The sequence below is a fragment of the Trachypithecus francoisi genome, unplaced genomic scaffold (genome assembly GCF_009764315.1).
Source record: "Trachypithecus francoisi isolate TF-2019V2 unplaced genomic scaffold, Tfra_2.0 Lachesis_group4, whole genome shotgun sequence".
Classification (NCBI taxonomy): Eukaryota; Metazoa; Chordata; class Mammalia; order Primates; family Cercopithecidae; genus Trachypithecus; species Trachypithecus francoisi.
In genome coordinates, this window is record NW_022681469.1 from 2,323,868 (window position 1) to 2,349,023 (window position 25,156).

Sequence of the window (25,156 nt, forward strand, 5' to 3'; positions counted from 1 at the left end):
AAATATAAAAAATACACTTTATTTACACATTTCAATACTTTAAAGTCTGTTCCTTACACCTCTAAAAATGAGATTCCCTAAGACAGCTGTTTAGCCATTCTATACATTAGCAGTTCTCAACCTGCACTGGAAAGTCCACAAGTTCATAAATAACACTGAGCACTAGGCATCCTGCAGTATGTTAAGTGTATTTTCAATGGCACTGTAATACATTTCAAAAAAACCCCTATATATTTAAAAGCAATTCTGAATTCATAGCTTTTAGTCAAGATGTACTTATTTACTATTTATACTAAATTATAATTACTAACAGCCCATATATATTGGTTTTTTTGTTTGTTTTTTGAGAGAGTTTCACTCTTGTTACCCAGGCTGGAGTGCAGTGAGCAGAGATCCCACTGCAACCTCCGCCTCCCAGGTTTAAGTGATTCTCCTGTCTCAGCCTCCCGAGTAGCTGGGATTACAGGTGCCTGCCATCATGCCCAAAGAATTTTTATATTTTTAGTAGAGATGGGGTTTTGCCATGTTGGCCAGGCTGGTCTCGAACTCCTGATCTCAAGTGATCTGCCCGCCCAAACCTCCCAAAGTGCTGGGTTTACAGGCGCGAGCCACCGTGCCCAGCCCCATATGTTGTTAAAATGTACAGACTTACAGGTAATCTGCCATATACTAAATGCAAACCGTAGCTGATAATTTAAGTCATAAATATACTGTATAGCAAAGATAGGTATTTTTGTTTTAATAAAAGACAATATAAAAATGGGATTGTTTATAGAAATTCATCTTCTGCAGAAAAATCAGCTTCAATTCTCTACCTCAAACAAGGGTTACTGCGTATGGCACGTAATGAAATCAGGCGGTGCCACTGTCATGGTCGTTTTTCCCAATCCTAGTAGCTGCACCCATAATTAATTCCTACTCACATCACTTACGTTAGTGCTACTCAAATGCGGGCCATTCACAGGCAGCCAGGGATCCTCTCGGTCTGTGAGGTCGGGGGCTTGCACCACAATGCAAATCAACAGTGGTGTAAAGCACAATTTAGTTCAACTGACATTGTTTCTTCATAGGAAGACCTTGAGGAAGGAAGCGGTGTGTTGATTCTCCCTTAGCCCAAGCTCCTTACTTCACGCTCAAGCTACACGTCCAGTAGAACTGACGTGTTATATCCCAATCACCACCCAGCAAAGACACTCTTGTTAAAAAGCTCCTTAACAAAGGGAAGATTTTCACTTAATTCACTCTTCTCTTAGTACCTGTCACTTTATTTGTCCTCTAAATGCAGAACCTGCCAGAAGACATAGGGTTTGAATCTGGCCTCAGGTGGACTGATGTTGCTAAATGCAGGGTTAGGAAGTCTGTAGGGACGACACAGTCTCTGTGCTGCTTTGGTTACTTTCTGTATTCAGTTGTTCATGTCGCTTGCACATGCTTCAAAGCTTAAACCATTAGTTTAGGGATATGCACAGACACTGATGACTTCACATCACAATTTCCAAACACAAACTGCTACAGGGCACGGATAAATAAAATTTGAGGCCAGGCACGGAGGCTCACACCTATAATCCCTGTGTTTGGGAGGCCAAGGCAAGAGGATCACTTGAGGCCAGGAGTTCAAGCCCAGCCTGTATAACACAGGGATATCTTGTCTCTACTGCTTGTGGTCCTAGCTATCCGTGAGGCTGAGGCAAAAGGATTGCTTCAGTCCAGGAATTTGCTACAGTAACTATGATCATGCCACTGCACTCTGGCCTGGGTGACAGAGTAAGCCTGTCTCTCTCTTAAAAAATAAATACATAATATCTGAAAGTGCCACGAAGGGGGTGTTTTGCACAGGAGTGACATCACCAGCACCTGTGCCCATCTGCCCAACAGGACCACTCTGAAGAGGACAGTGACTGCTGGACAGATGAGTTTATACAACCTCTCAATGTCTATTCTGTATTCACATCTTAGTGACTTTTTTCAGCAATCAAAGGTAAAATGTCAATTGAGTCTGCAGCATTTGAGAAAGAAAAGCAAAACAATAAACATTTGGGTATCTGCAATACCCGCTAGTATCTAGGGACGTTTCTGCTTCCTCCCAGAATCAGTTTTCCATACTTAGTGAATGGGTGTGCTTGTTCCTCTCACTAGATAAATGTTAATTCTTTGCAGGCAGTAATTGTATTTTCTTCATGTTGACATCTCCAAATCCTTGCAAGCAAGGAGCACCTATTAACAGTCAAATAACTACTGTTTGGTGACCTCAGAGTTGCTTAGGAATATTTACAATTTGGAATTGGTGAGATGAATACCCTCAACTGTGTGGGAATGTCACATGAATGATGAAAAGCACCTGTCTGCACTATAGTCTACATAAGGCCATATCCACAGGGCTTAAGTCGACTGACTTTGCCAAAGTTCAACTGCATCCCAAATACTTAAAACAGTATCAAGAATCACGCTGAAGCTGGGCGCAGCGGCTCATGCCTGTAATCCCAGCACTTTGGGAGGCCGAGGCGGATGGATCACCTGAGGTCAAGAGTTCAAGACCAGCCTGGCCAACATGGTGAAACCTCGTCTCTACTAAAATACAAAAACTAGCCAGGTGTGGTGGCACACGCCTGTAGCCCCACCTATTAGGGAGACTGAGGCAGGAGAATCGCTTGAACCCGGGAGACGGAGGGTGCAGTGAGTCAAGATTACACCACACTGCACTCCAGCCTAGGTGACAGAGCAAGACTCCGTCTCAAAAGAAGAATCACATTTAACTGATGGTTTTTGAACTTTTAACCAATTATTTTAAAAAGCTAAAAACCTCACCAATTTCTTCATAACTGCACCCTCTAGTGGCCTATTTTATCTATTAATTTTTTTTTGACAGTCTCACTGTCCAGCCCAGGTTGGAGTACAGTGGTATAATCTTGGCTCACTGCAGTCTCTACCTCCAGGATTCAAGCAATTCTTGTGCCTCAGCCACCTCAGAAACTGTATCACCAACATGTGCCATCATGCCTGGCTAATTTTTGTATTTCTAGTAGAGACAGGGTTTTGCCCAGGCTGGTTTCAAATACCTGGCCTCAAGTGATCCACCCGCCTTGGCCTCACAAAGTGCTGGGATTATAGGCGTGAGCCGTCACGCGCGGCCATACCTATTAAACAATTTTAAGACAATCACACACACCAGCCTCACTGCTTAAAGAACCCTGTCCAGTGTGCCTGAACCCCCTTTTCCCTCCCTCCTTCTCCTCTCACCCCCAAGATATAGTTATTTGAAAACAACTTGAAATACAAACAATAAAACCTTAGATCAAAAAATTATCTCAAAATATAATACAATAATAGACAATGATATAGCTCTACCAAACGTTCACACGCAGGCAACAGAATAAAGCTTTGGGTTTACAAAGGACATTTTACAGTCAAAGGGCCACCTGTCTTCCTTCTTTCCCTGACTACATTCGCAGGGAAGCTTTTCCTTGCAGACACTTTGTCACAAGGTCAGCTCTCTCTCGCAGCACGCTGGTTTCGTCGGCGCTTCTGTGGGCCTGTGCGTTCTTTAGCAGGAAGTGGCTAATGAAAAGCTTCAAACCCTCACGTAACATCCCCAGCTTTGGATTGTCAGATACTCTGGGAAGGAATCGTATAAACACATGTCAGGACTGAGCCTCTCCTAGATCTCAATCCTGGGTATCTCGAATAGTGAGACATAACCAGTTTCTTTTAAAAACAGAATTCTCAATTAAGAACTTCTTAACATATTTTATTATTACCAATCATTGTTAGTTTGCTGGTAGACAAATTTCTATTCCCCAGATCTAATGCATACTAGCTTAAAAATAAAACTGAAAAGATTAAGCTACACACGTAGTACAACCTTGTGTTTCTATTTTTTTTTTTTTTTTGAGACAGAGTCTTGCTCTGTCACCCAGGCTGGAGTGCAGTGGCGCGATCTCGGCTCACTGCAAACTCCCTCTCCCGGGTTTACGCCATTCTCCTGCCTCAGCCTCCCGAGTAGCTGGGACTACAGGCGCCCGCCACCTTGCCCGGCTAGTTTTTTGTATTTTTTTAGTAGAGACGGGGTTTCACCGTGTTCGCCAGGATGGTCTCGATCTCCTGACCTTGTGATCCGCCCGTCTCGGCCTCCCAAAGTGCTGGGATTACAGGCTTGAGCCACCGCGCCCGGCCAACCTTGTGTTTCTAAATGAACACAAGTGAAAACAATCTATTTCTCTTCCACGTCTCATCAGAAAGGGTGGGGCACATACCTTGTGAAAATCAAACTGAGGTCTTCAGTTTCTGTTTCCGTTAACAGGATACTTAATACTTTTCGTAAAAAGTGGACTCTGGGTTTGTCCAGTTCACTGAATTCAACTACCTAATGGTCAGGACACAGAGAAAAATACAGTTACCCTGATTCAGCCAACTTTGTCAATGATTTGTAAACATACTTAATTAGAGTAAAAATGAATCTCCCCCACTCCCCCACTCTACCCCTGATTTAAGAAGCTATTTCTTTTTTTTTTTTTTTTTTTTTTGAGACGGAGTCTTGCTCTGCCACCCAGGCTGGAGTGCAGTGGCCGGATCTCAGCTCACTGCAAGCTCCGCCTCCCGGGTTTACGCCATTCTCCTGCCTCAGCCTCCCGAGTAGCTGGGACTACAGGCGCCTGCCTCGTCGCCCGGCTAGTTTTTGGTATTTTTTAAGTAGAGAGAGGGTTTCACCGTATTAGCCAGGATGGTCTCGATCTCCTGACCTCGTGATCCGCCCGTCTCGGCCTCCCAAAGTGCTGGGATTACAGGCTTGAGCCACCGTGCCCGGCCAAGAAGCTATTTCTAGAGCTAAGAAATGAACACCTGCTGGCAAGGATGTGGGCCTTGGGAATCCCTAAACACTGCTGGCAGAGGTGTGGCTGGCCACAATCACCGCTGAGAACAACTGAGCAGTGTAAGTGGAATTCCCGGGGCATACACCTTTGAATCAGAAATTCAGTATCTAGAACTGAACCATAAATTACCTCCATTCCCAAAGTACCCATCCCCTAATTAAAACTACATATATATAAAATTTACTTCTAGAAGACTAATCCATATCTATCTCTCTCCTAGAAAACTATCAAAAAATCAGAAGTAACTTAAACACGGATCAGTAGGATAAATAAGTATGTAAACTGAGGCATACGTATACAGTAGGATGCTACCCAGAACAGACTCACGGGCGCCAGCATGGACCCACTTCCATCTTAGCTGAATGTCAGCGAGCTCAAGGAGGGGACTAAATGCATGGTGACGGGAAGGATACCCACAGGGAGGTCTGCAGCCAAACACCATCACAGGCGCTTGCAGACCCGGGACACAGCGAGACCACAAAGCATGGCCGGAACATAGAGATACTGGGAATGAGAGCAGCCCGGGGGGGCGGAGCGGGGCCTGGGGCATCTCTAAAACTCTGTGCCAAAGGATGCACTCCTGCCACGCCTCTCCCGCTCATCCGCAGTAGTATCCATGATGAGCACGATTCCTGGGTGAGCAAAAGGCAACGCAGGGGAGTGGAGGGGGAGCGACGCCTCCGCCGTGATCTAAGTTATTCCAGTTGTCAGGATTTGGCGTAAGGCTCGGTACCCTCGTTTTCAGTACAGTGGCCAAACTTAGACACTTGGACACAGGAAGTTGGACACAGCAAGGGACGTAGTGTGCACTGGAGCGGGCATGCTGATGAACTGCACAGGACACACAGAAACACACGGGAAGCTGCGGCTGCAGCTGTCTTGTGGGTCCAGGCCACTGCAGTCAACGCCCCTCAACTTTCTCTGCTTTTCACTTCCCATTGCCCCCCAGGCGCTCCAAATTTTTTAGGCTATTCAGAGTCTGTTGGTCCTAACATCCAAGCCTTACTGGCCCACATCAAACCCCAACTTATAAAATGCCTAGGTTTCAGCCGGGCACAGTGGCTCACGCCTGTAATATTAGCACTTTGGGAGGCTGAGGAAGGCAGACCACAAGGTCAGGAGTTCCAGACCAGCCTGGCCAACACAGTGAAATCCTGTCTCTACTAAAAATACAAAAATTAGCTGGGTGTGGTGGCAGGCGCCTGTAGTCCCAGCTACTTGGGAGGCTGAGGCAGGAGAATAGCTTGAATCCGGGAGGCAGAGGTTGCAGTGAGCTGAGATCGTACCACTGCACTCCAGCCTGGGAGACAGAGCAACACTCCATCTTGGGGAAAAAGAAAAAATGTCTGTGTTTCATGGTTCACTGCAAAGTCCCAAAACACAGCAGGGCAGGAGAAAGCCTACAGTTTTAAAACAACTGACACAGAAGTGAGCAAACTCACCTCACCTCTAAGGACACCAGGCCCTACTTCGTCCACTCTTCTCCTCACTAACAGTGACTAGTTCAGGATTTTTTTTTTTGAGACGGAGTCTTGCTCTGTCGCCCGGGCTGGAGTGCAGTGGCCGGATCTCAGCTCACTGCAAGCTCTGCCTCCCGGGTTTACGCCATTCTCCTGCCTCAGCCTCCCGAGTAGCTGGGACTACAGGCGCCCGCCACCTCGCCCGGCTAGTTCTTTTTTTTTTGTATTTTTAGTAGAGACGGGGTTTCACCGTGTTAGCCAGGATGGTCTCGATCTCCTGACCTCGTGATCCGCCTGTCTTGGCCTCCCAAAGTGCTGGATTACAGGCTTGAGCCACCGCACCCGGCCTAGTTCAGGATTTTATAATTAGGACCAACAAATTAACCTCAAACCCCAAAACAGATTCACTCAGATTAGCAAAAGAACTGCAGCGGTGCCTTCATTTACCAGGTTAATTTGTAGCACCTGTTAGTCTGGCCATTTTCTATGCTGGCTAGGAAATCGCAGGCACTTTTCAGATGAATCAGAATCGAAGAAAACACGCTGGTACAATAGGACCTGATGTAAACAATTACACTCCCATTTCCATTGCTTTCAATATTTTCACATGTTACACGAACCTTTAAGATGGAAAGGGAAAGAGATTTTGTCTTCAACAAGTGGGCCACCAGATGAATCAAATTAGAGAAATTCGTAGCTGGCAAGTTTTCCAAGTCCCGAAATTTGTCCCATATGCTGAACTGGAAAGTCATCTAGTATCATAGTTAAAAGGAGAAAAAAAGGTAAATGGCCACAAATTATTATAATACATCACCAAGAACAGAACCTAAAGGTATTTTCTTATTATCTTATTTTTAATATTCTAAACATCAAGACTTTTAGTGGCGGCCTTACTGTCCTTTCCTATGGAGCATAGTCCCAAACAGTTTCACAAGAATCTCTTTCTGGTGCAGTTTTCCCCCCAAATCAGCAGATACCAACAGAACATTCTAAGGAAAAGGCCACAGCAAGTGACATCAGAAGAGACTGGTGCACTGTAAACCGGTGAGGTGCTCCTACTGGCCTAGCCACACACTGCCTGCAACTGTGGCAGGGGCAGGCGACATGAGGACATGGTGGACCTTTGACATTCCCCTCTCGCCCTCCCACTTCCGCTCCCAGTGAACGTGGCCTGGCAGCCAGTGTGGACCACATGACTGGGGGTATCAGCGGCCTCCTGACTTGGGGAACTCCTTTGCAGGTGGGTTGCACCAGGCAGCATGTGTAGAAAAAACAGTAGAGCAGATGTAACTGGTGCCTCCGCACTAAGCTACCTGAAATCTCCTTTCATATTCACAGAATTTGCTAGCCAGGAAAGCATAGAAGGGATTGTAAGTTTTCTCTTGAAGGCAGCAATCCATGAGAACGTGAATGATTTCTCTCTCCTGCTGATCCTTAAGTCCAAGCCTACAAAACAGAACAGCAACGACTGGAACATCGCTCGACTTCCGAAGTTTAATGGCTGATACCTTTCAGGGGAAATCCTTCCCGCCTGGAAAGGTCTGGTGAGAGGCGAGCCAGGTAAAGGAGGTGGAGGCAGCGGCAGACACCCGCTAGGGGCCCAGCCCTGTCACAACCTCTCTGGTCCTCAGCTTATCCTATAATGTGACAAAACGTCAGAGGAAACAAGACCGTTAGGGTCCCCCGCCAGCTGCAAAAGTCGACAGCTGTGCCCGGCTGACAATAAACGGCCTCAGTCGTGTGTGCCCTCAGAGCTGGTTCCTGCTACGGCAATGACTTCACATTTTCTTTCTTTTTTTTTTTTTGAGACAGTCTTGCTCTGTCACCCAGGCTGGAGTACAAGTGGTGTGACCTCAGCTCACAACAACCTCCACCTCTCAGGTTCAAGCGATTCTTGTGCCTCAGCCTCCCGAGTAGCTAAGATTACAGGTGCCACCACCACCCTCAGCTAATTTTTGTATTTTTAGTAGAGATGGGGTTTCGCCATGTTGGCCAGGCTGCTCTTTAACTCCTGACCTCAGGTGATCCATCCACCTTGGCCTCCCAAAGTACTGGGATTACAGACATGAGCCAGGGTGCCCGCCATCGTTTGTAAAACTTGAGTTAGAGCTCACACAGTGAAACCTGTCCTTCGTAGTGCAGAATCCTGTGAGTGTGGATAAGCCCATATAGTCATGACACCACCGGCACTGCCGAAACGGAACTCTCCATCGCCCGCGAGAACCTGGGGCCGTGGGCCCCCCTTGCCGTGGGCCCCCCTTGCCGTGGGCCCCCCTTGCCGTGGGCCCCCCTTGCCGTGGGCCACCGCTAATCTGCCGCGAGAACCTGGGGCCGTGAGGCCCCCATGCCATGGGCCACTGCTAATCTGCTTCTGTCCCTCTAGCTCTGCCTCTGCCTGTCACACAGATTCGAGGCAGGGCGGCGTCCTGCACTGGCAGAACACACTCAAGAGTCACTGTGCTGTTGGGGCCCTGGGAGTTTGCCCCTCGTGATGCTAAGTAGTGAGTATCCCTTAGACGGCGTCTCATGGTTCATCCTTTCCCCAACTGAGGGGCATGTGGGCTGCTTCCAGTTTCTGGTGAGATCCGAATATGGCTGAGGCTGCCGCCCCTGCACAAAGGCAGACACTCTGTACCTTAGGAGAGAAGCACCAACTCCACTGCAAACGGCAGAGCCCCACGGACAGCACTCACGTGAAGGCAGTGCAGGCAGCCCAAAGAACCAACTGAGTTTTGGCTGCATTTATTATCAATTCATGTTGATTAAAAGCTCAGATTCATAACTCATGATTTGGATGAATAACAGTGGCAAAAACTATTGTTTAATAAACGTAGTTTGAAAGGCCAAAAATTTCAAAACATGAAGTCCACCAGACGAAAAATAAAAGAAGTCCTTCTGAGTACAAAGGATAAGCTAGACCCGCTGACTAGAGAATAAGAGCTCTCCTCAAAAGAGCCCTTTTAGAGACAAAGGGTAACTAGGGAGACGGGATGTATCAGCAAAGCAGCAAGGCCACAGAGAGGCCGAGGAAGCTCAGCACTTCCACTTCAACTAGGCACCCCCGTTTCGAAAATAAACCCGAATTATCAGAACCCTAAAACGAACCATGTTCTCCCTATATTTCATCCTAGTTTGAAGCAAATAAAAGAATATGTATTAACATTACATCGTGTAGAAGTATCTCATAAAGGCCGGGCGCGGTGGCTCAAGCCTGTAATCCCAGCACTTGGGGAGGCTGAGACGGGCGGATCATGAGGTCAGGAGATCGAGACCATCCTGGCTAACACGGTGAAACCCCGTCTCCACTAAAAAATACAAAAAACTAGCCGGGCGAGGTGGCGGCGCCTGTAGTCCCAGCTACTCGGGAGGCTGAGGCAGGAGAATGGCGTGAACCCGGGAGGCGGAGCTTGCAGTGAGCTGAGATCCGGTCACTGCACTCCAGCCTGGGCGACAGAGCGAGACTCCGTCTCAAAAAAAAAAAAAAAAAAGGAAGAATCTCATAAAACTACACAGGTACATTTAAATTTTTTAAATGAGATGGGGTCTCAGTATGTTGCCCAGGCTGGTCTTGAACTCCTGGGCTAAAGTGATCCTCCTGTCTCAGCCTTCTAACTAGCTGGGATTACAGGATCTTTAAAATCTTATTACAACTAATTATAGAAACTATACCAGGAAGTTTTAAATGAAGAATCAGAATAGCTTTATTATGAAGATTTATATATTTTTAAGCAACTCATGACAACCAACAGCCACCGACAAGGTTATCTGATACTTTCAGTCAAAACTCCTCAATCTCCAGCCTGAGCAACATGGCAAGACGCTGTCTCAAGAAAACCCCCAAACCCCCCATCTTTATATATCATAAAATGTTCTAATGAGGAACTACTAGAGGCAAATTAATAGGACCAAGATGACTAACCCAGGGATGCACGAATCCAACAGCGTGAGCAGATGGTCACAAGAATAGTCCTGTCCTCCCTAAGCAGCATCAGACTCAGTCACCCAAAACTCAAAAAGCAAATCAACTTACTTATTTTACAGCATCTCATTAATAGGTCAAAATGTGTACACAAATGCTTACTTCAGAAGCTTTTCGAAAGCATCCAAAAAATCTTCGCTTGTCATTATTGTGCAGAATATGTTTCTCCGGACGTCCGTGTTCATCCTCTGCTTCCGGGCGAGTTCTAGGATCTTTGAGCTGACCTGGAAGCACGATGAATGGACAAGTGATACACATGTCTCCATGGAAACGGCTTCCTGAGACACCACACTGTACTTCAGTGTCACTGATTCCAACTGGGAGGTCTATGTGGGCAGAAGAGCGTCAGCACCAAGTTCACTCTCGGGCAACGCCCCTCTGTGCAAGGGGGACACACAGGGAAGCCACAGCCGCTGGGGGAGAAAATACTCATGGGGGAGGCTTCTCAGTCGTGGTTCAACCTCAGGGCAAGCGACGATGAATAAAGCAGAGAGCCAGTCACTGGCAGAGGCCAGGGAACTGTGACCACCACGAGTGACACAGAATCTGGGACAGGGAAGGACACAAGGGGATAACATGGGAAGTCTGGGTGAAAAATGGACTTGAATTTCCACAATGTGAAATCCATGGCCTGTGGCCTAGAATGCACAGCCCAGGGGGGCAGCACGAGGGGTCTCAGCAACGGGCTCCTGCCCCGTGAGCGTTCAGGTCCTCATGCCCCATGTCATTCAACTTTCAGATCTCTTAAAGTTCAGTAAAAAGATACAACAGAAACAGAATAATTCTATCACAATGTAATATTAATAGCAATTTCTATAAGGCCTCCAAATAAACCTTGTACATTTCAGTGACGATTCAAGAACAGTAAGAGAGCTGCTCCAGGTAAAGCTGTGACCACCCAACACACGGGGGGTGCCACTGCCTGGCGGCCTTGAGCGTAGGCATCCCTACCGTCCCTGCCAGCTGCTTCTGCAGGTGTGTATGGTGACTGTTGTCAATCATTGGGGCCCCACTCCAGGCAGACCCCACAATCCACCAGCGACCTGTCTGCTCCGCATTCAAGATGCTGTCCCAGGAGATGCGAAGCCGAGTCTCAGAACCTGAGCTGGCGCTGCGGACCTGATTAAGAGAGAAGAGCTACTGAAACGCTTTTAATTGGTTCATATTCTGTACTTCCATGCCTGGTGGCTTTGTTTCTGACCGTGACATTTCTGGTGCATGAATACTGGATGATTCACTGGACAATTGGGACAATTAACCTGTTTGGAAAAATGCCAAAACTAGCAGTAAACTCGGTGTTTTGTGTTTGAGAGTCCAGCACCCTAAACGCGTTGTTTGGAAAGCTGCCCCAACCGGGGAAAGTGACAGAGCTGCCTCAGGCTCAGTGGCAGGGGAGCACACGCCTGGAAGAGCCTGGGTCAAGGACGATTTGGACTTGAGATGACAGGGGCTGAAAGACTCACTCCGGCAGGGAGTTGCTCAGTCTCCATCCTGGCTGCATGTCAGAGATGGTCCAAGGACCTACATCATCCCATTTCCTTGGTCCAGGCGGGGACCCGGCCTTCTCTTAAAGCATCGGATGATCCAATGATGCAGCCCAAGTTCAGCACCCGGGGCGAGGCAAAGAGGACGCTCGCCCAACATGGGCTCCCCCACGCACGGACACTCTGCACGAGCGCGCCCAGACCACCGGGAGAGCCCCCGAGGAAAGCCGAGCAGCCTTCACCCGGCCTCTGAGCACGCTCTCACTCACCAGACACCGCCCTGACTTGCAGGTCTGACTATTTCTTGATTTTCACGACAGGCTCATGCTGACATGCAAGCTCTGAGCAAAGCAGAACCGAAAGTGCCTTGACTTACCAAAGCTCTCTGCAGTTTCCTCAGCTTCTCCACAGGCTCGGGGTCATAGCCTGGAATTTTGCGCATGTCATTGTTCTTCAGGGCCAACATCGTCTCTAGCATAAACCGAATCTTCAAGAAAAATGAAAAAATGGAAAGTCCATCATTTCAAACAGTCGAAACGGCCCATTCAAGTTGGCAAGAAATCTACCACACCTGACGCACATGGCCGCCACTGCCACCATACAAAGTCAGGACGGCCGTTAGGTAGAGACGGTCTAAACTAGTCTCAGCCGCTTACTCAGGGCTACATAATACCTCAAAACAGAAATGTGTCCCCCAACGTCAAGTGGGAACCCAAACTCCCCAGAGATCTCACTTTCCCTTCTGCTCGCCACACACCTCGCCCTTCCGCACCGTCCACACCTCCTCGGCCGCCCCGGCCCCTACTGTGCTCCTGCTCCCACCCTGGCCTCCAGCGACCTGCTCTGGACATCTCCTCTCCTACCACTGGCCTTGAAAGTTTTTACACTTTAAAACTGGAAGGAATGTCACACTTACAGAAAAGCTGCAAGAGCAGCACAAAGAATTCCCACATACCCTCTGAGATGTCCCCAAATATCAACTTCTTACTGATACAGAATTCATATACCATGAAACTCACTCATGTAAGGTATATAATTAGGTGGCTTTTAGTACATTCTGTGCAACTATCACCACAATCAATTTAGAACTTTCTCATCACCCCAGAAGAGAAACTCCAAGCCCATTAACAACCATTCCCCGTTTCCCCAACTCCCCAGCCAGCACCCTAGCTCTAGGTGGCCACTAATGTACTTTCTGTCTCTTCTCCATTTTAAACCACCATTTAATCCGCTGCTCCCATTCCCTTCTCCAGCCCCCTCCTCTTCAGACTGGCTTCTCCGGTGACCAGGATAAGCCAGTAAGGACCGCTGTCACAATTCAGCCCAAAACGCAAATCCCTTCCTCCTCTTGCTGGTCCTCAGCATCCCACACGGGCGTGAATTCTTCCTGGGGACACTAGGAGTCCCCGGCTCCTGAGACCATCCTCATTTCCTTCTCACCTGCCAGCTCTCCCTCCTCCCTGTAGCTAAACGTCAGTGCTCCTTAACCTGAAGGTCCTCTTCACAGCCTGCCCCCTGCCAGGCAAGTCCACCCATGTCCATGGCTCCCAGGACCCCTCTACAAGAGCAGCCCCGAATTCCTTCAGCCCACTTTGTTCACAGCTAACCCAGTCTCTCCGAAACGGAGGTGCCTGTCCTTCTAAATCCTCACCTCCTCCGGCACAGTCCCCTGTGCCCCTGACAGGTGACCCTGAGCCCTCCTTCCCTTCACCCCAATCCACATGAGGTCTAGTCATTTCTGACGCCCATGTCCACACCTGCTGCCACGATCCCGACATTTGCCACCACCTACTCCCCAGCTCCTGCAAAACTCCTGACTCCGACCACCTCGCACCTCTTTCTATCTTAGAGTCAAAGTGACCATCAGAAGGAAAACTCCAACCTGTCAATCAGCTGCTGGGACCTTCCGAGGCCCCCAGGATAAACCCTCAATTCCCTGCAGTAATTAACAAGGGTCCAGAGTCCTGGACTCTGCCTTTTTCTCTTGTGACAGCCCCTCCAGGTTCTCACAGTAACCCTTTTCGGGTTCTTCGCCAAAGGGTTTCTCAGAACACACGGTTCCACCCATCTCATCATCTGAACAGCACACAAGGTGAGAGCTGTGATCAGTTCCTGTCTTACAGAGGGGGAAACTGAGGCTAAGAAGACCCAGGTTATGCTGCTGTCAAGTGGCAGAGCCCAAAGTCCAACCCAGGCTTACCCTAGAGCCCCAGGTCCTGTGGCCTCCTTGGTAAATATGTTTTGCATAAATGAATGTTACATAAATCAATTTTTGAATTCACAAAATATTTTCTGAGTTCTTAGTAAAGGAATAAGGTCCATTCACATATTAAAGCCAGAAAACGGGACAAGACAGAAGAAACAGAAATCACTGGGAAAGGAAGAGTGTAATATTTACCCCAGATACTGATTTCTAGGTTCTGGCCAGTTTGTGGGCTTTAGGGAGTTAGGAAGCAGATCAAGTGTCGCACGCGTACCCTGGTCTGGTCCTGAAACTCGCTGCCTGCCCTGCTGGCTCTGGTCTGGGCTTCAGTGATCAGTTCCTTAAGTGATAAAGCATCATCTTTTCTCAACGAAAAACCCACGTTTTTCAGCATTAACAAGATCAGTTCAATATCTTTTTCGGTGAAAGTTCCAATCAGTTTTTTCAAAATGTCGAAGATGAGGAGAGACTGAACCACGTGGAAGTTGTATAAATGGGCGAGGATGGTGAACAGGTTGTCACACTCTTTCCCTTCGCTTCCATGTTTATAGACGGTATCGAACTTCCTCACCACCGCCTCCAGAAAGTGGGCACCGACCTGAAAGAACCGAACAGAAAAAAGATGATTATGTTATTCCTAGAAACCTTCCTTTCTCCTTCAACACACAGAACTGGCACTTTCTAAATGAACAAAGTGTCCACAAGGCAGGGCATTCCAACAAGGCCTCCCTCAGCAACCCAGAGCAGCCAGCCAGAGCGCCCAGACTGGATGCAAGGGCACCTTCCTCTTGTTAAAGCCAACAACAAACAGGCATTGTTTGGCCAGCAGCTGTTCTGACTCCTTGGGAAAAATAAAACTGTTAAAAATGATGTTAAAAATACATCTACATCTCTAAAAATGTTCCACTACTGGCTGGGTGCGGTGGTTCACGCCTGTAATCCCAGCAATTTGGGAGGCGGAGGTGGGCGGATCACGAGGTCAGAGATATCGAGACCATCCTAGCTAACACGGTGAAATTCCGTCTCTACTAAAAATACAAAAAGAAAATTAGCCAGGCGGAGTGGTGCACGCCTGTAACCCCAGTACTTTGGAAGCTGAAGCGGGTGGATCACGAGGTCAGGAGATTGAGACCATCCTGGCTAACAGAGTGAAACCCTGTCTCTACTAAAAATGGAAAAAAAAAAAAAATTAGCAGGGTGTGGTGGCACATGCCTGTAATCCCAGTTACTCGGGAGGCTGAGGCAGGAGAATCGCTTGAATCCAGGAGGCGGAGGTTGCAGTGAGCTGAGATCGCACCACCGCACTCCAGCCTGGGTGACAGAGCAAGACTCTGTGTCCAAAAAAAAAAAAAAAAGTTCTACTACCTAACAATACTCATTTCTTAAAAGATTTTTTGCAGATTTTTACCCCAAATTAATTTCTTACAAGGAAGCAAATACAAGTGATTCCTAAAATAGAAAAACGCAACACATTCTGAATATCAGAGGTTGCCAAATAGACAGGTACTTAATAAGCTCTGGAAGGGCCCCAGGTGCCACAGAGGAGAGCCCTACTTTCCCAGGGCTGAGTCCTGGCACTACCATAGCTTGCGAATACACCCACTTGGCTCAGCCAGTGGTCTGAGGGGCACTGGGCCCTGAGGGGGACCAGCAGGTAAACCAGACACTGCCCTGAGGGACAGAACGGGGGCCAGGAACTGCCAGGCCTGGTGGAGCTAAGCAAGGCCTAAGTGTTTTCCTTGTGCTGTTCTGGTACATTCTATCCCGAATTCCATAACTGTGGACTGAAGGATGAGAAGACCAGGAAGTGGGTCTGTGTGGTCTTCAGCAAGTTCCTGGACCCCTGTTTTTTCAGTGTGTAAAACAGAGATAATAAAACTTGAAGGCAGAAACAGTAGTTTTCAATCTTGCCGGCAACACTATCGTGTCATCATTTTCTCTTAAATCTCAACTTAAGCTGGGACTGGAGGGAAAAGGTGGAAGCAGGGACATGGTGGGGACACAGAGCGCCCCCCACAGCCCAGCCAGGAGATGATGGCCTAAACAACGCAGCTGTGCGGGACCAGGGATAAAGGGGCTGGGCACCCCAGTGACGCACGGCAGTGCATGACACTGGCTGTAAAAGCTGAAGGCTCTGTGACTCCCAGGTTTTCGGTCTGGGTAACCAGGAACAACGTGAGGGACAGCAGCCTAGCGGATCTGGACAAAACCAGCTCAGGGGTTATTAAGCTTCAACAGGAGTCATCCAGACAGGACTGGATGGAGATGAAAGGGTGTCAGTGAAAATCGCAGGCAAGGCTGAGATCCACCAGACAGGCTTGAGTGTAATGGGGAAGTACACAGACATCATTGCTAGACTGCAAAAAAATCAATGCTAGAAGAATCCAGAGAAAGGCAACAGATTGGAAGAAGGCCACAGTGACTTACTGGAGGCTAGCTCTGACGGACTGGATATACACTTCAGTTTGTAAAGACCTGAGAAAACTGTAGTTTCCAATTTAAGTCTCTTCAATGAAGATAAACTGGAAGACACATTCTAATGTGGCTACTAGGTTATATTCAAATATAATTTTTTAACAGTAAATTACAATTTTGCAGACATCAATAAAAATTCAGGCAAAAAACATATTCAAGTATGTTGTGGCTGTGGACACCCTTCAACACTGTCTTCTTGGCCTTTAATGCCTTCGCTTTGGTTTCGGCTTTAGGAAGGGCAGGAGCTTCCTTCTTCGCTTTCTGCGCCATCTTCAAGTATGTTTTCTTTTTTTTGAGACGGAGTCTCACTCTGTCACCCAGGCTGGAGTGCAGTGGCGCCATCTCGGCTCACTGCAAGCTCTGCCTCCCAGGTTCACGCCATTCTCCTGCCTCAGCCTCCTGAGTAGCTGGGACTACAGGCATCCGCCACCACGCCTGGCTAGTTTTTGCATTTTTAGTAGAGACGAGGTTTCACCGTGTTAGCCAGGATGGTCTCGATCTCCTGACCTCATGATCCGCCCTCTTTGGCCTCCCAAAGTGCTGGGATTACGGGCGTGAGCCACCGCGCCCGGCCGTATGTTTTCAATTATGTAAATTACATCAAAATTTCTCAAAATTCTAAATCTGAAGTTCCATTTAACATCTTCAAATTAAATATAACAGCATAACATTTAAGAATACAAGTAAAATTCATGTTGGTAAAGTTATTCAAGCACATCCTGTACGTTAATTCTGACGTGGAAATTTTAACATGAATATACAGACTGGGTTTTTGAGTTTTAAAGGACTTACAGAAGCAGTTCAGCAGCTGACACCAACGTCTTTAACACAGAATGTTTTTCTCAGTACAGCACTGAAGGCAGCTGAATGGAGCCAACATCCTGAAAGCTCATCACATGCTGGCAAAGTTTCTGTGGATGTCATTAACTAAAGTACCGTAATGACTTCCGCTCAGAACAAGTCATTTCACTGTCCTTCATGCAATTAGCAAAGGTTTAAATGAAAGTAGGCCCAATAATCTCATGTTTTCCTATCAAGTAAATTCCTGATGTGCTGTGGGTGGTCAGGGTCTATTGCTTTTCCTGTAACTCACTGATATGCTTCCTGCACTAAGATCATTCTGAAGATTAAGTCAGTTGAAGCATACCAGTGCCCTCCAGGAGGACAGGGAGGCACCAAGAAGTCACAGAATGGCCCTGATTATGGTCATCACAGGGCCCAGGAATGGCACCCAGTGATTCCGTCACTTTGTAATGACAAGAAAACGGACTCCCACATTCTCATACATGAAAATGAGGAGAGCTCTTAGAAACAAAAAATAAACAACAAAAGAGGGTTCCCAAAGCAGCTGGTGCAGACTTTTTTTTTTTTTTGAGATGGAGTCTTGCTCTCAGTGCGATCTCAGCCCAGCTCAGTGCGATCTCAGTGGTGTGATCTCAGCTCACTGCAAGCTCCACTCCCTGGGTTCACGCCATTCTCCTGCCTCAGCTTCCCGAGTAGCTGGGACTACAGGCTCCCCCCACCACACCTGGCTAATTTTTTCTTGCATTTTTAGTAGAGACGGGGTTTCACCATGTTAGCCAGGATGGTCTTGATCTCCTGACCTCGTGATCCACCGCGCCCAGCCCCAGTTGGTGCAGATTTTCGTATCTGAGATGACCCATAGAGCTGAGAAGAGTCCTGCACTCAGACACTCAGCCTGTGCCCCTCTCTCCTGCCCTCAGCTTCCTAATGCCCCACACGCCTTTCTTTTTTTTGACGGAGTCTCGCTCTGCCGCCCAGGCTGGAGTGCAGTGGCCGGATCTCAGCTCACTGCAAGCTCCGCCTCCCGGGTTTACGCCATTCTCCCGCCTCAGCCTCCCGAGTAGCTGGGACTACAGGCGCCCGCCACCTCGCCCGGCTAGTTTTTTTTGTATTTTTTAGTAGAGACGAGGTTTCACCGTGTTCGCCAGGATGGTCTCCATCTCCTGACCTCATGATCCGCCCGTCTCGGCCTCCCAAAGTGCTGGGATTACAGGCTTGAGCCACTGCACCCGGCCTCCTATGCCTATTACATTAACTAACTCACTGACCTTAACGACTGGACACAGAAAGACTCGGAGGCACAAGCTCATCTAAGTGACACAGACCGTGCTGGTACAGCACGTTCTGTGCTCAGGCAGCATCTCCACCCACCCTACACCACCTTCAGCACAGAAGCCTCAGTGACAAGAAGGCTAATTCATTTTGGCAAATCTGTGCATCTTAGAGCAAGCTTTGGAGAGCCCCAGTTAGTAAGACTCTAGATAACTGTTAAGATTATAATTGAGAGAAAATAATATAAAAATGAAGTGAATGTGACTAGCACTGCAGTAGAAAGCATGCTTGCCTAGGAGCCCAGAAAACAAGTTGTGTACTTTTAACAAGACGTGATCTTGGGAATTTCACATAGCGCTTCAGTGGCTTTGCCTGCTGCACTGCAAAGCAGGCTTCAGCAAATGTCTGTCCTGATCTCACTGGGACACTCTGGGATCAAAGATGAAAAGGAGACAGAAGTATATAAACGTGTACCAGGGAATCAGACTTTTAGGGATGCTGTGCTGGAATGGCCTGTTTTTTGGAGTACAGCTGTCAGAAAGCAAAAAACTAAGAACCACCATCAAAAGAGACGGTATCATGTAAAGGTCCAAATGGGTCCAACACTGCATTTGCAGGTAAATACTGTATCGTGGGAAAACTAAGCCTCACAGACCCAACCACCCATTCGTTCACCTACCTCAAAACAAACTCCTTTAACTGGACTGATTTCCTCCAACACACCTGAAATCAGCTCCCTTGGGGGACTGCAATATTGACTGGGAGGGTTATGACTTTCCTGTATTCAATTAAGACAGAACAGGCCCAGAAGACGGCCGTGGCTGTGGAACCAGGGCCATCACCAAAGAGCCTTCCCGACTTTAACCACCAGGGTCATGGACCAAGAGTACGAAAGGGATGTGGGGGTGGGGTGGACATTTCCTTTGCACCTGTCAGGTGCCAGATGTGTTCTGTACACTGTTCAATCCCGACAACAGCCCACTTCATTGATGAGAAAGGGCCACGACACAGAAAGGGCACCAGGCCTCCCCGAACATGTCCAGGTAGCTCCACGGCCCGCTCACATCTCCCATCAACACCAACACCTCAGCAGTCAGACCACACCAACCACTATCTTCCAAACATCTGAAATAAATCAGTGTTAAGGGAGAAGTGCAAAGGAAATGAAGGCACATCTGAGTTGTCAGTCCAGAAGAAAATGAAGATAAAAGACATGCTAGGCTGGACAGAACAGGGCTGGGCACGGCAGCTCCCTCCTGCAATCCCAGCACTTTGGGAGGCCAAGGCAGGAGGATCGCTGGAGCCCAGGAATTTGACACCAGCCTGGGCAACAGAGTGAGACTCCACTTCTACCCCGGCCAAAAAAATCAGCCAGGCGTGGTAGTGTGCACCTGCAGTCCCAGCTACTCTGGAGGATAAGTGGGAGGGTCACCTGAGCCTGCAGCTGTGACCGTGCCACGGCACTCCAGCCTAAACGACAGCCCTGAGACCCTGTCTCAAAAAAAAAAAAAAAAAGAACGGACAGAACCAAAAAGCAAAGTTAAAGCAGATCAAGCACTTCCTGAATGCCCTTTACAATGACATGACATAGACAATGTAGTATTTATTCAGAACAAAAAGGAATTCACACAAGAACCACCCACAGCACACAATGATGCACTTATCAAGCCTATCATTAAAATCATCGCCATGAGACACAGGTGACAGCCTGGAGAAAGGGACAACTGTACCTCGATTCCAACGGTGTGGTGAAGGACGCCGACTAAGAGAACATGCTCCATCATCAGTTTGCTGGGCATGGCCAAGGCAGTGACGCAGGCACCCATGAGGGCGGAGGTCAGGGTGTCATTCATGTCCTTTCTGCTGTGGGCCATGTACAGCTCCTCCAGCTGCCCACTGATGGAAGCCATGTTGGGTTCACTCAACCTGCAGAGAATTGTAAAGACAGAGAGCAACTATGTTTCCCATTAGGAATTTTCAGTTCGATTTTAAAAAATTAAAAAGTTATCCATACCAACAATATATTCTATTTTTGTGTACCCTTTTGACCCCTTCACTATTCTTATATTGACCCAATAACCCAGCATATATTATTCATAACCACATAATATTCTGGAATCCCGAAACAATGTAATTGCTGTCTTCACAAGATGAAATGTGGCCACACGGAGGCATACCCTGGATGAAGTCTACAGAAACATGGGTGAGGACACTCCCCTGAATATCCTGACCTGATATCGCCACAGGCAGAGTCCAGACTTAGGATGTGCTGTTCGAAAAAATGCTAACTTTTTATTTCTTAGGTGGCATAGAAATCCTTAGTTCCTAACACTAGAAAAGGCTGCTCTGTTTGAACGGGTAGCAGGGGAGACTATATACACATGTACATGGAAGGTTATTCACTGTGCACCTGTGCTAATACAGAACTCAACATTAAAGCAGAGGTTTACAGTAAATTCCCAGGATAATAGGAAACAAAAAGCAACAGAAGGGGGTGGGTGAGGCCACGGAGGGACAGCAGGAGAGAGATGGTGGTGAGTTTTATCTTGATTGCAGTGGTGCTAACTTGAATCTTCATGTGATAAAACTACACAGACCTGCTTGGGTGCAGTGACTCACGCCTGTAACCCCAGCATTTTGGGAGGCCGGGGCAGGTGGATCACCTGAGTTCGGGAGTTTGAGACCAGCCTGACATACATGGAGAAACCCCATCTCTACTAAAAATACAAAACTAGCTGGCGTGGTGGTGCATGCCTGTAATCCCAGCTACTCGGGAGGCCGAGGCAAGAGAATCACTTGAACCTGGGAGGTGGAGGTTGCAGTGAGCCAAGATCGCGCCATTGCACTCCACCCAGTGCAACAAGAGCAAAAACTCCATCTCAAAAAAAGTCACACGCATACACCCTCAAAACCAAAGAGCTGATGGGCACGCGTAACTGCCAAAGCCCCACCGGTATGGTTTCCAATCAGTTTTTTAAATGTTCTGTTCTTAAAGTGGTTAACAACAAAATGCAGACATGAGCAATGAGTACGGGGGATGGAAGACCAGGTAACTGTGTTCCTGCAGAGTGGACATAGGCCAGTCCTTCCAACACTGTCCTTAGATGCACAAAGAACCTCTGCCCTATTCCTTCCCGCTTCTCAGAATAACCATGTGGGCACTGGGGCTGCTCTCAAACCCTGAAGGGATTCAAAGTATCCAACAGTTGCGTATCCTCTCCTTCTCGAGGTATGGGTCTGGGTGCATCAAGACAAGAACAGAAAGGATCCGATCGACTGTCCCCATCACTTCTATTTGAATTGCGGGGATAACTCCTACATTTTTAGAAAACAGACAAGCTCCTTAAGTGAAACCGCGTAACAACACTGCAAGGTCACCTGTTAAGTAAACCTTTCACGTGTTTCTTCAGCCTTTCTAGTTCTTCCTTTTTCCTGAAGTCCACTGTCTCCTCAGCGCGCCTCACATGAGGTGGCATGTACTTCTCACCACTTTCACAACGACTCCGCTTGAAAAGAGAAATAAATTACAAACAATTTACACTGACCAAATCCTGTTTTTTTCTTTGCCATATGTGCATTTAAATATTAAATTCCCAAGAACTGGTGGAAGCTGCTACTGATCATTGCTGCCTAAATACATCAGATTTATTGAGTGCTTAGTATATGGGTAAACATTCCACTCATCAGGATGTGCATGTCATTATTTCCATTAATGCTATTAATAATACATTTCATCATCTTGTTTTCCCCTGCGCAGTTCTTCAGACCTAGCTGTGCACCTCTGGTATCTGCTCAACTCCAGCAGAGCCCTATCTACTGTGCTTTTGCTCGGCCTTCATTTACTGCAGGCACAGTAGCATACAAATACCTAAATTAAACATACCACTAGTTTTGGAGGAAAAGTGTCCTAAAAATAATTTCAAACTTGTTTAAAAGTAGTATCTAAGTTTATATGACAAAAATCAAAACCGGCTGGACACTGTGGCTCACATCTGTAATCCCAGCACTTTGGGAGGCTGAGGCGGGCGGATCACGAGGTCAGGAGATCCAGATCATCCTGGCTAACACGGTGAAACCCCTTCTCTACTAAAAATACAAAAAATTAGCCGGGTATGGTGGCGGGTGCCTGTAGTCCCAGCTACTTGGGGAGCTGAGGCAGGAGAATGGCGTGAACCCGGAAGGTGGAGCTTGCAGTGAGCCAAGACTGCGCCACTGCACTCCAGCCTAGGAGACAGTGTCAGACTCAGTTTCAAAAAAAAAAAAAAAAAAATCAAAACCAGCTATTTCCTAAATTATCAAGGGGGGTGGTGGTGTTTGCAAATCATTAAGGACACAAACATTTGTAAGGCAAGATCCTCACTGCTAGAGAGTTTAAAGCTGGTTCAACAAATATGTGTATACATAGAAGTTGAATATTTATATACATAGAATTAGTGCGATGTGGGGAGAAGGAAATGCAGGCAATTCCATACAGCTGCCTCCAACCATGAGCTACATGCAAAAGAACACTGAGATAAAATATGCAAGAGGACAGCCCATGAAAGCCTTGATTGCTACATCCTGGACTCTGAACTTTTTTTTTCTTTGAAACAGAGTCTTGCTCTGTCGCCCAGGCTGGAGTGCAGTGGCGCCATCTCGGCTCACTGTGACCTCTGCCCCCCTGGTTTAAGCCTCAGCCTTCCAAGTAGCTGGGATTACAGGCGCCTGCCACCAGGCCCGGCTATTTTTTGTATTTTTAGTAGAGACAGGGTTTCACCACGTTAGTCAGGCTGGTCTCAAACACCTGACCTCAAATGATCCGCCCGCCTCAGCCTCCCAAAGTGCTGGGATTACAGGCGTGAACTTTATCTTGAATTCAATGTTGGACTTTATCCAGGGGAGTGCTGTAAATTAGCTTTGGGTTTTAGAAAATTCACTCTAGAGGCCGGGCGCGGTGGCTCAAGCCCGTAATCCCAGCACTTGGGGAGGCCGAGACGGGCGGATCACGAGGTCAGGAGATGGAGACCATCCTGGCTAACCTGGTGAAACCCCGTCTCTACTAAAAAATACAAAAAACTAGCCGGGCGAGGTGGCGGGCGCCTGTAGTCCCAGCTACTCGGGAGGCTGAGGCAGGAGAATGGCGTAAACCCGGGAAGCGGAGCTTGCAGTGAGCTGAGATCCGGCCACTGCACACCAGCCTGGGCGACACAGCGAGACTCAGTCTTAAAAAAAAAAAAAAAAAGAAAGAAAGAAAGAAAAGAAAATTCACTCTAGAAGTCGGGGACGGCAGATGTCCTTGGATACTTGAAAGAGGCCTGAACAGATGGGGTGGGTTGCTTTAGACCTGGGCCGGTAAACACAGAATGAAGATGCCGCACTGTGGAGACAGCCCTGAAGTCCCCGGGATAAAAATGTCTCTATATTGCTTTTTCCCTAAACTTTACATTATGAAAATTTAAAAACATGAAAGACCGTATAGAGTAACGTACCCGATTTACTCACATTCAGCTGAAACCATTATCAAGACACCAAGTCTGTGTCATTTCTGTCTCACGCCCTCCTCCCCGCCCCGTTATTTTGAAGGAAATCCCAAGGGCCTAGAGAGTGTTCACACGATACCTGCTCCGTTATGTCACCGTCCTCCGAGGAATTTTCACTCTTTTCTTCATCTTCTGCAAAACGGACTCTCTTCTCCCTCCTTTTCTCCTGTGTTCCCTTCCCCCTTTCTTCCCCCTGTTCCTGTTCTGTATTCTCGTCGTCGTCCTCGCTCTGCGCTTCTGCTTCTGCTTCCTGCGCCTTTTTTTCCTTTTTTACGTCTTCCTCCTCCTCTTCACTTTCGTCCTGGGAGTCACTCTCTAAGTCACTTTCGGAGAGTGTCTGTCCGGCATCTTCCTCCTCCTCCTCACCACTGCTGTCGTACAAGCCGCTATTTTTCCCAGGCTCCAGGGCTCCCAGAATATAGTCGAGCCCGTCGCGTGCAAAGCTCAGCGGCACGGAGCTGCTGCCGTCCTTCTTTTTGCGCTTGTTCAAGCCGAGGCAACGCTCCAGCTTTCGGATCTCTCGGTCCTCCTCCTCGTTGGCCGCTAGAAGCGCCCGTTTTCGGGCAGCGGCGGTGGCGGCTGCGGAGGGTCTAGTCTTTGCGGTGGGGGCCGTGACCTTGGCCTTGACCCGGGACGGCTGCGGCTCCTTGGGAGGCGAGGGGTCCCGACGAGGAGCTGGGCGGGCGCGTTCCTCCGTGTCCCGCCGGGGACCGCTCGCTTCTTCGGCTCCGCTTCGGCCTCCCGGGCCGGGACCCTCGTCGGGGCCCGCCGTCCTCTGCAGCCGGCGTGCTTTCCGAAGGTGCCGCTTCTCCTTCCTCAGTTCCTTGCGACTTTTTCTCCCTCCCGGGCGGAAGCGCACCGGGTCGCCGGGCCCCCCGCAACCCTCGGGAGCCTCGCCCTCCGAAGTCGCGTGCACGAACTCCTTCACCGCTAATTTCAGTCTCTTCAGGGCCTTCTCCCCACCGCCGCCTGGACCGCGGCGCGGCCCGCGGCCCACTTTGCGCTTCATGCGGACCACGCGTCCACGGGAGCCTCCCGGGCCGGCCTCTCCGGTGCTCCTGGACGCCGCCATTTTTCGAGACGCGTGGACGC

At 48.3% G+C, this 25,156-nt stretch overlaps 1 protein-coding gene across 1 annotated transcript; it reads right to left on the minus strand.

The window, feature by feature from the left end:
- NOM1 (nucleolar protein with MIF4G domain 1) lies at positions 1-25,156 on the minus strand. Its single transcript, XM_033192497.1, has 11 exons — positions 24,144-25,156; positions 21,924-22,051; positions 20,276-20,471; positions 14,269-14,592; positions 12,168-12,278; positions 11,259-11,426; positions 10,410-10,531; positions 7,642-7,774; positions 6,949-7,080; positions 4,251-4,360; positions 1-3,612 (listed from the first exon to the last, which is right to left on the minus strand). The coding sequence occupies exons 1-11, from the start codon at positions 25,134-25,136 to the stop codon at positions 3,438-3,440; spliced, it is 2,592 nt and encodes an 863-aa protein (XP_033048388.1). The 5' UTR covers positions 25,137-25,156; the 3' UTR covers positions 1-3,437.